Here is a 12,423-nt window from a genome sequence, read left to right as displayed (position 1 = left end):
TTTAAATCTCTGATTTGAAAACACTATTATTTTGTAAATGTCTATGCTTAAGTGAAAAAACAGTGAATGATGTTCCCTTTTAGCAAGTTTTAGCTATCCCTTATACATGAAGATTTTCAATCTGTCAGACAGGTGAATTCTTTGCATTCCTTCATAATTAAGGACTGTGTACTAAGTGATATGTAAATCATTTATGAATCTATCTTCATATAGGCATATATAATACCCAGCCATGTTAATTTTTTTGCCATAATTACTCTCTGATAATAGTAGGGCTGACAAATAGTATAACACATCAGAAATAAATATATGCCAGGAAAATATATTAAGATGTGAAATCTTGGCTTGAAAAGAGAACAGGAAGCTGCACAAATGCCAGATTCATTGACCTCATCAACTTGGCACATGCAATAGTCTTACAAGACGAATTCAAGTCTATATTATTGTTTACCAGGTTAGCCAATTATAAATGAACTAGCTATGAACCCGTTCTACGCCCAGGTGGTGGGCATTTTTATTGGTATATGGTATCCCATCCTGATATGTGCTGCCCCCCTCATATCCTGGTATGCATGGCACCCCTTCATCCCTATAATGGTATGCATGGCCCCCCATCTCTGTTCTGTTATGTATGGTCCCCTCACCTCCCCCCAGTCCTGGTATACATGGCACCCCATTCCTCATCCTGGTATGCATGGTCCCCTCACCCCCCTATTCTGGTATGCATGGTCCCCTCACCCCCCAATCCTGGTATGCATGGTCCCCCCTCATCCCTATCCTGGTATGCATGGTACCCCCTCATCCCTATCCTGGTATGTATGGTCCCCTCACCCCACAATCCTGGTATGCATAGTTCCCTCACCCCCGATCCTGGAATGCATGGTCCCTCACCCCCCAATCCTGGTATGCATGGTCCCCTGAGCCCCCAATCCTGGTATGGATGGTCCCCTCACCCCCAATCCTGGTATGCATGGTCCCCTCACACCCTAATCCTGTTATGCATGGTCCCCTCATCCTCCAATCCTGGTATGCACGGTCCCCCCTCATCCCTATCGTAGGATGTATGGAACCCCCTCACCCCCCAATCCTGGTATGCATGTTCCCCTCACCCCCTATCCTGGTATGCATGGTCCTCTCACCCCCAATCCTGATATCCATGGTCCCCTCACCCCCCATCCTGGTATGCATGGTCCTCCCACCCCCTATCCTGGTATGCATGGCCCTCTCAACCCCCTATCCTGGTATGCATGGTCCTCTCACCCCCTATCCTGGTATGCAAGCTACCACTCACCCCCCCAATCCTTGTATGCATGGTCCTCCCTCATCCCTTTCATAGGATGTATGGTACCCCCTCACCCCCCAATCCTGGTATGTATGGTCCCCTCATCCCCAATCCTGGTACACATGGTACTCCTCACCCCCCTATCCTGGTATGCATGGTCCCATCACCCCACAATCCTGATATGCATGGTCCTCTCACCCCCCCATCCTGGTATGCATGGTCCTCTCACCCCCCTATCGTGGTATGCATGGTCCTCTCACCCTCCTATCCACTCTCACCCTCCTATCCTGATATGCATGGTCCTCTCACCCCCATTTCCTGGTATTCATGGTCCTCTCACCCCCCTTTCCTGGTATGCATGGTCCTCTCACCCCCCTTTCCTGGTATGCATGGTCCTCTCACCCCCAATCCTGGTATGCATGCTACCCCTCATTCCCCTATCCTGATATGTATGATCCCCCTCACCTCTATTAAACTGCACGCATACAAAAAAAACATTTATACTTACCTTTCTTCCCTTTGCTCCAGCGCTGTCCAGTTCTGCCGGAGGCCGGGGGAGGAGTGTGTCACCGGAGTATGCGCATGCCCATATCGTGCTGTCCGGTGCCATGTTGCTGAAGACACACTGCAAATGTGTCTTCAGTAAAATGGCGCTGGATAGCGCTATGCGCATGCACGATTCCAACAACGAACTCCTGCCCCGGTCTCTGGCGAGAAGAGAAGCGCCGCGGCAACGCTCCTCGCGGTCAGGTAAGTATGTATGTATGGGGTCGTCTATAAAGGTTTGGGACAGAGTGACGCTCCCAGCACTATATTATAGATAAGGACATTATATTGTAAACTCGGAGAAATACGCTCCTAGGAGAATTATACTATGCCACAAAGGTGTAAGCTTGACAAATTTTAACTTTGTCATTTACATCTATTCATCAGACATATATTACTAAAATCAGTACCCCGGCCCTAACTAAGGTATAAATAAGATTCAGTAGTACTGGAAATGGCCATAATACAGTTTTATGAATTCCAAGTTCATAGAACTTCATAATCTCCATGAACACTGAGCAAAAAAAACGAATATCAAGACAATTAAAATACTTACCTGTCTTCTGGTGTTTCCTGGACACTCATGTCCTCTCCTGCACCATATAACCGACATTGTGACCTGCCAGCTCACAAAGCACCTTCTTTGTGGCCAGCCAGATAGAACGAGACGTTACATGATAAAAGAGAGGACTGGTGCAACGCTGGAAATGGCAGCAGACACAGTGACTGGTAAGTATTTTAATGCACAAACTAAATATAGATTACTGATAGCTAACAAAGGGGCAATAAAAAGAATGCCATAGCGTTTCTTTAATTTTTTTGGATCGATCCATTGATAAACCAAAAATATTAGTGAGCTTTAAACCATTGTCCATAAGGAAAAAATTTAGATTACTGCCAGAAGTTGTAGTCTGGCTATGTATCAGTAGGTCATATCAGCCAAAGGGTGCTCTACTAAGTACTAAAGAATATCATCCTATCAAAAAACACTGGAGAACTTTTAATAAAATGCATAAATCATTATTAAACAAATTGATAATTAATAAAACATGTACCGGTAAATTATGAGGTAGTACATGATTGGACAAAACATGGCACATTCAAATAAAGAGAGGTATATAAAAAAATTTTTCTTAAAAAATAATAGATTTTCTCATAAAGCTGTCCTCATTTTCTAGGGATAAGGAACTATATATAGTATATATTTTATTTCACCCACGCAGAAAATGTTTTCTTATAGATAGAAGGAAAAAAACGGCAGTCATACATTTTCACAATTGGTTTTATAAGAAAATCAAAAGAAAAAATTTACATAGGCTGGTCATATATAGTTTTATTGTTATACTGCCATATAGTGGAATAGGAAAAAATGACATCCTATTAATGATTACACTATACAGTATATCTTACTGCAGCCTTCCTTATAGCTCCTCATATATGTTTTGCAGAGTATGTGAAGCACCATATACCTATATCATAGTGGCAGAAAAGTGCATACAAAAAGAAAAACATTTTTTCAAAGTGCAGAGTGCAAAGTTGCAATATTACATTGGTGCAAGACAATCCTCATGACAAAAACATACCTCAAGCCCTTAGGACAACATACCACAAAATCAGACTGAAGGACCACGTAAGGGAACCCCCATAATATTGCATCACACATCCATGTGCAGCTCCCCTCTGTGCGTTGCCTGATAATAGCAGGGGCCATGCACTGTGGCAGGCTGTTCTTAAGGGCCTGTCACACTAAGCGATATCACTAGCAATATTGCTATAACGTCACTGGTTTTTGTGACGTTATAGCGATATTGCTAGCGATATCGCTACATGTGATACTTACCTCCGACCGCTTCCCCGCTGGTTATCGCTGATCGCGCGAGAACGTCCTGGATCATTTCTCGTCGTCAGCTTCCTGCTGGGCTTCCTGCTGTGACGACGAGCGACGCGTGGACGCGGGCGGGAGGACGTCTTCATCTCCTCGTTTGACAGGTAAGTAATGATCCCCGACCCCTGCGATGTCGCTGGTGAGATCTGCCTGTGTGGCAGCTCACTAGCGTCCACTTAGCGATGCACCAGCGATCCTGACCGCGTCATATCGCTGGTCGGGATCGCTGGTACATCGCTAAAGGCCCTTTTACATTTAGCGATGCACCAGCGATCCGACCCGGTCAGGATCGCTGGTGCATCGCTAAATGATCGCTAGTGAGCTGTGACACAGGCAGACCTCACAGCGATGCAGCAGCGGCGCAGCGCACGATACTCACCTTTCACACACAGCGATCCTGACGTCCTCCCGCCCGCCTCCACGCGTCGCTCGTCATCACAGCAGAAAGCCTCAGCAGGAAGCCGACGACGAGAAATGGAGCCGGACATTCTCGCGCGATCAGCGATGGACAGCGGGGTAGCCGGTCGGAGGTAAGTATCACACATAGCGATATCGCTAGCGACGTGTAAAACCCCCTTAAGTGTGACAGTACCTTTAGTTGCCAGCCCCCTGATATCTGTCTCTATTTAGTCCAAGAACGGAGCACATGATCCCTTCTAGTAGCAGCCATGTAAACAAGAAGATGCAAATACACGCTGTGATCCTCTGCTGTACAACCCATGACAGTGCATAATTTATCCTGCCATGTGTCATACAATGAGGAAAGGCAGAGCACTGAATTGGTTTGAACAGTTTCATACTGTATTTGGTTTATGCTAGCTTTTCAGCATTTTAATTCTTATTGCAGGTAAAGTTCATTCGGGTACAGAAAATTCGATATGTCTGGGATCACTGCAAAAAGAAATTTGAGAAAATTGGGTATGTGTGACTATGTGCCGAAGACATACAACTGTACATTATGGTTTAATAGACAATTTCTAAATCTATTGGTTTTTTAAAATGTTTATCATAGAATACTTTATCACTTTGCAATTATGTTTTTATTTTCTGTCATTTAACTCTCCATACATGTCAGCCAATTTTGAGATATTAAAATAAAAGAATCTCTACACATTATAGATTTGGACATATCTTACATTCTCTAAATTTAGGCAGTCCTTGGATAAATATATCTTTTAACTTTTCTTATTTTTGTATGTGAAAAGAGCAAATGCATAACACAGTAATTATCATAAGAACATAATGAATTTTATACTTAACTAACAAAATGCACGGTCTATGTATAATCCACTTGTGTGTCCATTGCATACAATTGTTCTTGTAATTTCAGAACCTTAGAAGATGAGCACTCTTGTCATAGCATACATTCAAAGTATGGATTGGGTCTGAAAACAGAAGAGCAAGTTATCAGGTAAAAAGAATTTTAATGCTTAACCCCTTCACGCCATGGCCATTTTCCGTTGTTTTTTTCCATTTTTGTTTTGTCCTCTCCTTCTACCAAAAGCCATAATTTTTTATTTTCTGTCAATATAGCCATGAGGGCTTGTTTTTTGTGGGACAAGTTGTACTTTTGAATGGCACCATAGATTTTACCATATCATGTGCTGGAAAACATGAAACATTCCAAGTGCGGTGAAATTGCAAAAAAAGTAGAATTCCACAATTGTTTTTTCAGAATCTAGGGTGGGGCAAGAGCTTATTTTTAGTGACCCGAGATTATGTTTTTATTGATACCATATTGGGGTAGATGCAATGTTTTGATCACCTGTCATTGTATTTTATTGCAATGTTGCGGCGACCCAAAAAAATTCTGGTGTTTTTTTCTCCTTACACCGTTTTCTGATCTGAGTACCGTAATTTACATTATATTTTGATAGATCAGACATTCCTTAAAGCAGTGATACCTAATATTTGTATTTTTTTTCATAACACTTTTTTTTTTCAATGGGGCAAATGGAGGGGGTTACTTTTGTGCTTTTTTTTCATATTTTTTAAACCTTTTTTTTACTATCATAGATTCATAGAATGTTAGAGTTGGAAGGGACCTCCAGGGTCATCATGTCCAACCCCCTGCTCCATACAGGATGCACTAAACAATCTCAAATAGATGTCTGTCCAGCCTGTTTGAAGATGTCCAGTGAAGAACTCCTCACCTCTCGTTGCAATCTGTTCCACTCATTGATCACCCTCTCTGTCAAAAAGTTTTTTCTAATTTCTAATCTGTATCTTCTCCCTTTCAGTTTCATTGCCTCTCGTGTTTCCAGGTGCAAATGAGAATAAGGATGATCCCTCTACACTGTGAATCCTCCCTTCATATATTTGTAGACCGCTATTAAGTCTCCTCTTAGCTTTCTATTTTGCAAGATAAACATTCCCAGATCTAGTGCCTGTAAATTTTATTAGTTTACCTTCAGTTCCAATATCTATATCATTTATAAAAATGTTGAACAAAACTGGGCCCAGGAAAGCGCCTCGTGGTACTCCACTTGAAATCCTCTTCCCATACTTGGTCATTTTTTCAATAAAGGCCCTGTCACACTAAGCGATATCGCTAGCAATATCGCTGTAACGTTACTGGTCTTGCGACGCAGCAGCGATATTGCTAGCGATATCACTATGTGTGATACTTACCTCTGACCGGCTCCCTGCTGATTATCGCTGATCGTCGTCAGCTTTTTGTGGTGCCGACAAGCGACGCGTGGACGCGGGCGGGAGGACGTCAGGATCACCTCACAGGTAAGTAGAGACCCCCGACCGCTGCTATGTCGCTGGTGAGATCTGCCTGTGTGGCAGCTCACTAGTGACCACTTAGCGATGCACCAGCGATCCATATCGTTGTCGGGATCGCTGGTGCATCGCTAAGTGTGACAGTACCTTTAGGCTAGTAAGAGATACTTTATCAAATGATTTGCTGAAGTCAAGATATACTATATCTACCACATTTCCCTGATCCACCCAGTCAGTGATTCCATCATAGAAGGAAATTAGATTAGTTTGGCATGATTTGTTTGCTTAAAACCCATGCTGGCTCTGGTTAATTACAGTATTCTTATCCAAATACATGCTGTTTAATAATTTGTTCAAATATATTTCCTGGTATAGAAGTAAGGCTCACTGGCCTGTAATTTCCTGGCTCCATCTTCTTTCCATTTTTGAAGATAGGGACAACATTTGCCCTTCTCCAAGCTTCTAGGACTTCCCCTGTTCTCCAGGATTTTTAAAAGATTCTGGCTAGTGGTTCTACAATTTCCTCTGCTAACTCACTCTTTCAGTACCATAGGATGTACTTCATCTGGACCAGAAGATTTAATTTAATTTAAATTAGCTAAGTGATCCCTCACGGTCTCTCTGTGATAGATGTGTGGAATCTTTTATTCCTTAGATAGCACCATGAAGATCTATTGATGCTACAACTGCTTTCTTAGAGAACACAGATGCAAAATAGGAATTTAAAAGTTTGGCCTTCTCAACGTAACTTTTTACCGCTACACCCTTTTCTTCTTGTAAAAATCCTATAGCATCTTTGACTTCTCTTTGACATACCCCGAATATCTTTTTTTATTGCTTTTGGTATCCCTTGCAAGCCTCACTTCATTACTGGCTTTAGAACTTCTAGTGCTTGCCCTGCGTTCCCTGCAGACAGCATTATATTCTTATTTAGATATACCCCCTTTCCATTTAATATACATTCAATTTTTCCTTTTTAACAAGTGATTAAGTTCTGCTTTCATCCACCTTAGACTGGTTTCACACTTGCTTTTTTGTGCGCTGCATTTTTGCGCAAACATGCGCATGCATTTTTTCCCCTATATTTAACATGGGTGCGCATTTTTTGTAGTATGCGCCCAGGCGCACAAAATGTAACCTGTTGCATTTTTTGTGTGCTCGACCTTTTTAAAAAAAACGCATGCGCACGCAATGCGCACGGAATTCACCCAAAAACACATTAAAGTCTATGGGAGTGCTGATGTGCGAATGGTCATGCGCACGTCAGCGTTTAAAAACGCATGCATTTTTAGGTAAAAACATGCGCAAAAAACAAGAAAACTCATTAAAAACGCATGATGCGTTTTTTATGCGGGTTTGCACTGCGCACGCAGCACAGCGCAAAAAACGCAAGTGTGAAAGTAGCCTGAGTCTCTTTAAATGCTTCCAATTTTTCCATCTTTTTGGGATTGTTACTGATTGTGCTGTGAAAATTTCAACTAGCAAAATCTGTCATATGACAGGAGCACCGATGGACGGGATTTGTGACTCATTTCCAGCTTGCGCATGATAAATCCTGCTGTCAGAGATTGACAGCTGGATTTAACTGGTTGACAGCTAGATCGGGCCTAAACCGGCTGCTATTAAAGGCACATGACAGCTGAATAAATCACTTTATCAGCTGTCATGTGTGGGGGAAATCAGCTGTCATGTGAGTGAGCCAAGTATCATTTTACTGTGATCCTATTCTCTTGCATGGGAGAATTGTAGCACGGGTGTGGAGAAGATGGATAACTTAATTTCTGTGAGTCATCGCATATCGGACTGCATTCAGATGACATCTGAGTGCAGTCTGATGTTTTGCACGTACCCATAGACTTGTATTACTACGCTTTGTTCGATATACACTGCTATTCATAGCATGCAGCAATTTTTTTTGTCATGTCGACTCGGCATGAGAAAACAAACTCTAGTCGGCAATGCTCCATGGTACAGCATAGGAGAGAAAGATATCTGTTGAAACATCACAGTCATGCGAGTTATACGCTGGCTACTTGCCAGTGTGAGCAAGCCCTTACAGGGACCAAAATCAAATCTTTGCTGCACATTGGATTGGACATTTAACGAGTCAATCACCCAACACCCAGCAGGCATCATGTACATTTGTTGTTCTAATGAAAAGAAGTTTGTAATCACAAAATGACCTATTGTTTAAATTAATTTTTCTCTTAAATGTATTTTTTTTAGTTGGTTCTTTTTCTATGTTACAATCATTATTAAAAATAAAAATGTGAAATCTTGCAATTTTGACACTGGCCACTTGTGCTTTTTCAGACTCTAATTCTGCTTAGCATGTATCAAATCCTCTCCACATTAGACAAGAAAAAGAATAAGTTAATTCGATTTAAAAATTAGATATAAGAAAAAAATCACCTTGTTTCTTATAGGAGACTTGTATGCGGACATAACACTATTGAAGTTGAAGTGGCTCCTCTTTGGAAATTATTAATTAATAAAGTAGGTATACATCCTTTGTATTCTATGATGGACTGAAGTTTTGGAGAAGTTAATGAGGGAACTAATGTTATTATTTCTGTTATACGCAGGTGTTAAATCTCTTCTATGTGTACCAGTTCTTTACTGTGGTCTTGTGGCTGGCTGAAGGGTACTTGGGCTATGCTATTGCTATCCTCCTTTTGTGTATTTGCACAATCACCTTATCTCTCATGGAACTACGACAGGTATAAAGTACAAGTTATTTCTTATTGGATTAGCAGCAACATTTTTCTTTTTAATGAAAGAGGCCATAGAAACAATACAAACTGCAGATATAGCTTACTGTACATGTTCAGTGATAGCTTTGCAGTTAACTAATTGGACAGAGCAGCAGAGATAAATTTTATGTTCTCCTTCAAGGTTTTTTTTAGGAATTTAATAAAATGCCCCCCATCACATAATTCAAATGGCAGCCCATCTTAGTAACATGTTAGGGCATGTTTCCATTTACATCCGGATTAGCTGCAGGTTGAACGCTGCGTACAGCCGCAGCGTTCAATCCGCAGCGTCCAGATGTTACAGCATAGTAGAGGGGATTTTATGAAATCCCGTCTCCACTATGCATGCACACATGCATCAAGTGGCCCTGAATTTCCTGACATGTGGTATTTTAGACCGCAGCATATCTGTTTAGGTCTCCGCAAGGTAAATAGCCTACTCTATGTATACAATGCAGCGATTCTGGATGTGTTCAATGAGCACATCCGGAATCACCGCGCGTACAGAAGGGGGCGGCGCTTTTGGCGGAGCGGGGTTTCCGCTGTGTCCAAAGCGCTGCAAGGAGGCCAAGTGGAAACATACCCTTAGGATGTGCTGCAATCAGAAGAAACACGTCTCTTGAAGACTGTATCTCAACTAACCGGAGGTTTATCATAAACACACATACCAGAGCTGCCCCAGAAATGTATGACAGGAGATGAAATATACAGCTCTGGCAAAAATTAAGAGACCACTGCACAGTTTTATAAAAATCAGCCTCTCTACAGGTCTGACAGCCATTAAATTCCAGTGTCATTTGAATTCCAACCAGAGTACACCTCATTCTACTTAACCCCTTAATGACCGGAGCTTTTTTCGGTTTTGCTTTTTCGTTTTTTGCTCCCCTTCTTCCCAGAGCCATAACGTTTTTATTCTTCCGTCAATATGGCCATGTGAGGGCTTATTTTTGGTGGGACGAGTTGTGCTTTTGAACGACACCATTGATTTTAGCATGGCATGTACTCGAAAACAAGAAAAAAAATTCCAAGTGCGATGAAATTGCAGAAAAAGTGCAATCCCACACTTGTTTTTTGTTTGGCTTTTTTGCTAGGTTCACTAAATGCTAAAACTGACTTGCCATTAAGATTATAGACACCAAACATGTCTAGGTTCTTTTTTATCTAAATGGTGAAAAAAAATTCCAAAGTTTGCAAAAAAAAAAATTGCGCCATTTTCCAAAACCCATAGCGTCTCCATTTTTCGTGATCTCGGGTTGGGTGAGGGCTTATTTTTTGTGTGCCGAGCTGACGCTTTTAATGATACCACCTTTGTGCAGATACGTTTTTTTGATCGCCTGTTATTGCATTTTAATGCAATGTTGCGGTGACCAAAAAAACTTAATTCTGTCGTTTTCTATTTTTTTCTATCGCTACGCCATTTAGTGATCAGGTTAGTCCTTTTTGTTATTGATAGATCGGGCGATTCTGAACGTGGTGATGCCTAATATGTGTATGTGTGATTTTTTTTTATTGTGTTATTTTGAATGGGGCGAAAGAGGGGTGATTTATACTTTTATATTTTTTATTTTTTTTATATTTTTAAAACTATTTTTTTTTTACTTTTGGCATGCTTCAATAGCCTCCATGGGAGAAGAGAAGCTGCCATAGCTTGATCGCCTCTGCTACATACAGGCGATGCTCAGATCGCCTGCATGCAGTAGAATTACTGCATTGCTATGAACGCCGGCCACAGGGTGGCGTGCATAGCAATCCGGCATCAACAACCATAGAGGTTTCTGTTTGTTATGCCGACGCACCGATGAGCGGTGAGCACATTTCCGGCCAGATGGCCAGAGCGCTTGTTAAATGCCGCTGTCAGAGTTTGACAGTGGCATTTAACTAGTTAATAGGCATGGGTGGATCGCAATTCCACCTGCGCCTATTGCGGGCACATGTCAGCTGTTCAAAACAGCTGACATGTCCTTGCTTTGATGTGGGCTCACCGCCGGAGCCCACATCAAAGTGGGGGTGCTGCCATCAGACGTACTATTCTGTCCGATGGCAGAAAGTGGTTAATGTGCTTCTGATTAGGTGATCACCTGAACCAAATCTTATTTAACGAAGGAAAGTATAAAAAACAATGCTGTGGTCTTCATAATCCTCTTGCAATAGGACAAGCTGGATGGCAAAACAAGTGCTAGTAATATCCCAAAAATAATAGGAATGAAAAAATAACTTTTAACTATGCCAAAGGAGTTGAAAAGAAAAGTCTAAGATAAATTTCTAAGATAGCAGTCCATTACAACAAGGTCAAGCAGCAGACATTGGGGAAAACAAAGCTACAGACCGGCAGAGGTCGAAAACGACTCTCCACTGACCGGGATGACCATCATCTTATTCGGATGTCACTCAGCAACCGCAGGATGACATCCAGTGACCTGCAAAAGGAATGGCAAATGGCAGCTGGGGTAAAGTGCATGGCAAGAACAGTTCGTAACAGGCCCCTAGAGGCAGTGCTCAGGTTATGTAAAGCTAGAAAAAAGCCCTTTATCAATGAGAAACAAAGGATAGCCAGGCTGAAGTTTGCCAAAGACCATAAGGATTGGACCATAGAGGACTTGAGTAAGGTAATCTTCTCTGATGAGTGTAATTTTCAGCTTTGCCCAACACCTGGTCATCTAATGGTTAGACGGAGACCTGGACAGGCGTACAAGCCACAGTGACTTGCACCCACTGTGAAATTTGGTGGAGGATCAGTAACGATCTGGGGATGCTTCAGCAAGACTGAAATTGGGCAGGTTAATCTTTATGAAGGACGAATGAATCAAGCCGCATACAAGGTTATCCTGGAAAAAGAGTTGCTTCCTTCTGCTCAGGCAATGTTCCCAAACTCTGAGGATTGGTTTTTCCAGCAAGATAATGCACCATGCCACACAGCTAGGTCAATCAATGTGTGGATGAAGGACCACCACATCAAATCCATGTCATGGCCAGACCTGAACCCGATTGAAAACCTCTGGAATGTAATAAAGAGGAAGATGGATAGTCACAAGCCATCAAACAAAGAAGAACTGCTTAATTTTTTGTACCAGGAGTGGCATAAGGTCACCATAAGGTCACCCAAAAGCAGTGTGAAAGACTGGTGCAAAGCATGCCAAGACGCATGAAAGCTGTGATTAAAAATCAAATCATAGTTATTCCACAAAATATTGATTTATAAACTCTTTCAGAGCTAAAACATTAGTATTGTT

The 12,423-nt window shown here is 41.8% G+C and overlaps 1 protein-coding gene across 1 annotated transcript in view; it reads left to right on the top strand.

Moving 5' to 3' along the window:
* LOC141092487 (probable cation-transporting ATPase 13A5) overlaps positions 1 to 12,423 on the top strand; it is a 93,703-nt gene that overhangs the window by 15,145 nt on the left and 66,135 nt on the right. Inside the window, exons 4-7 of the mRNA XM_073578660.1 lie at positions 4,561 to 4,631; positions 5,044 to 5,124; positions 8,867 to 8,936; positions 9,026 to 9,160. Of these exons, the coding sequence (XP_073434761.1) occupies positions 4,561 to 4,631; positions 5,044 to 5,124; positions 8,867 to 8,936; positions 9,026 to 9,160 (357 nt within the window). The remainder of the gene's footprint in view (positions 1 to 4,560; positions 4,632 to 5,043; positions 5,125 to 8,866; positions 8,937 to 9,025; positions 9,161 to 12,423) is intronic.

The sequence above is a fragment of the Dendrobates tinctorius genome, unplaced genomic scaffold (assembly GCF_039654945.1).
Source record: "Dendrobates tinctorius isolate UK_male_01 unplaced genomic scaffold, ASM3965494v1 ptg000060l, whole genome shotgun sequence".
Lineage (NCBI taxonomy): Eukaryota > Metazoa > Chordata > Amphibia > Anura > Dendrobatidae > Dendrobates > Dendrobates tinctorius.
The sequence above is the reverse complement of the archived record's forward strand: the minus strand, read 5'-3'. Positions and strand labels throughout refer to the sequence as shown.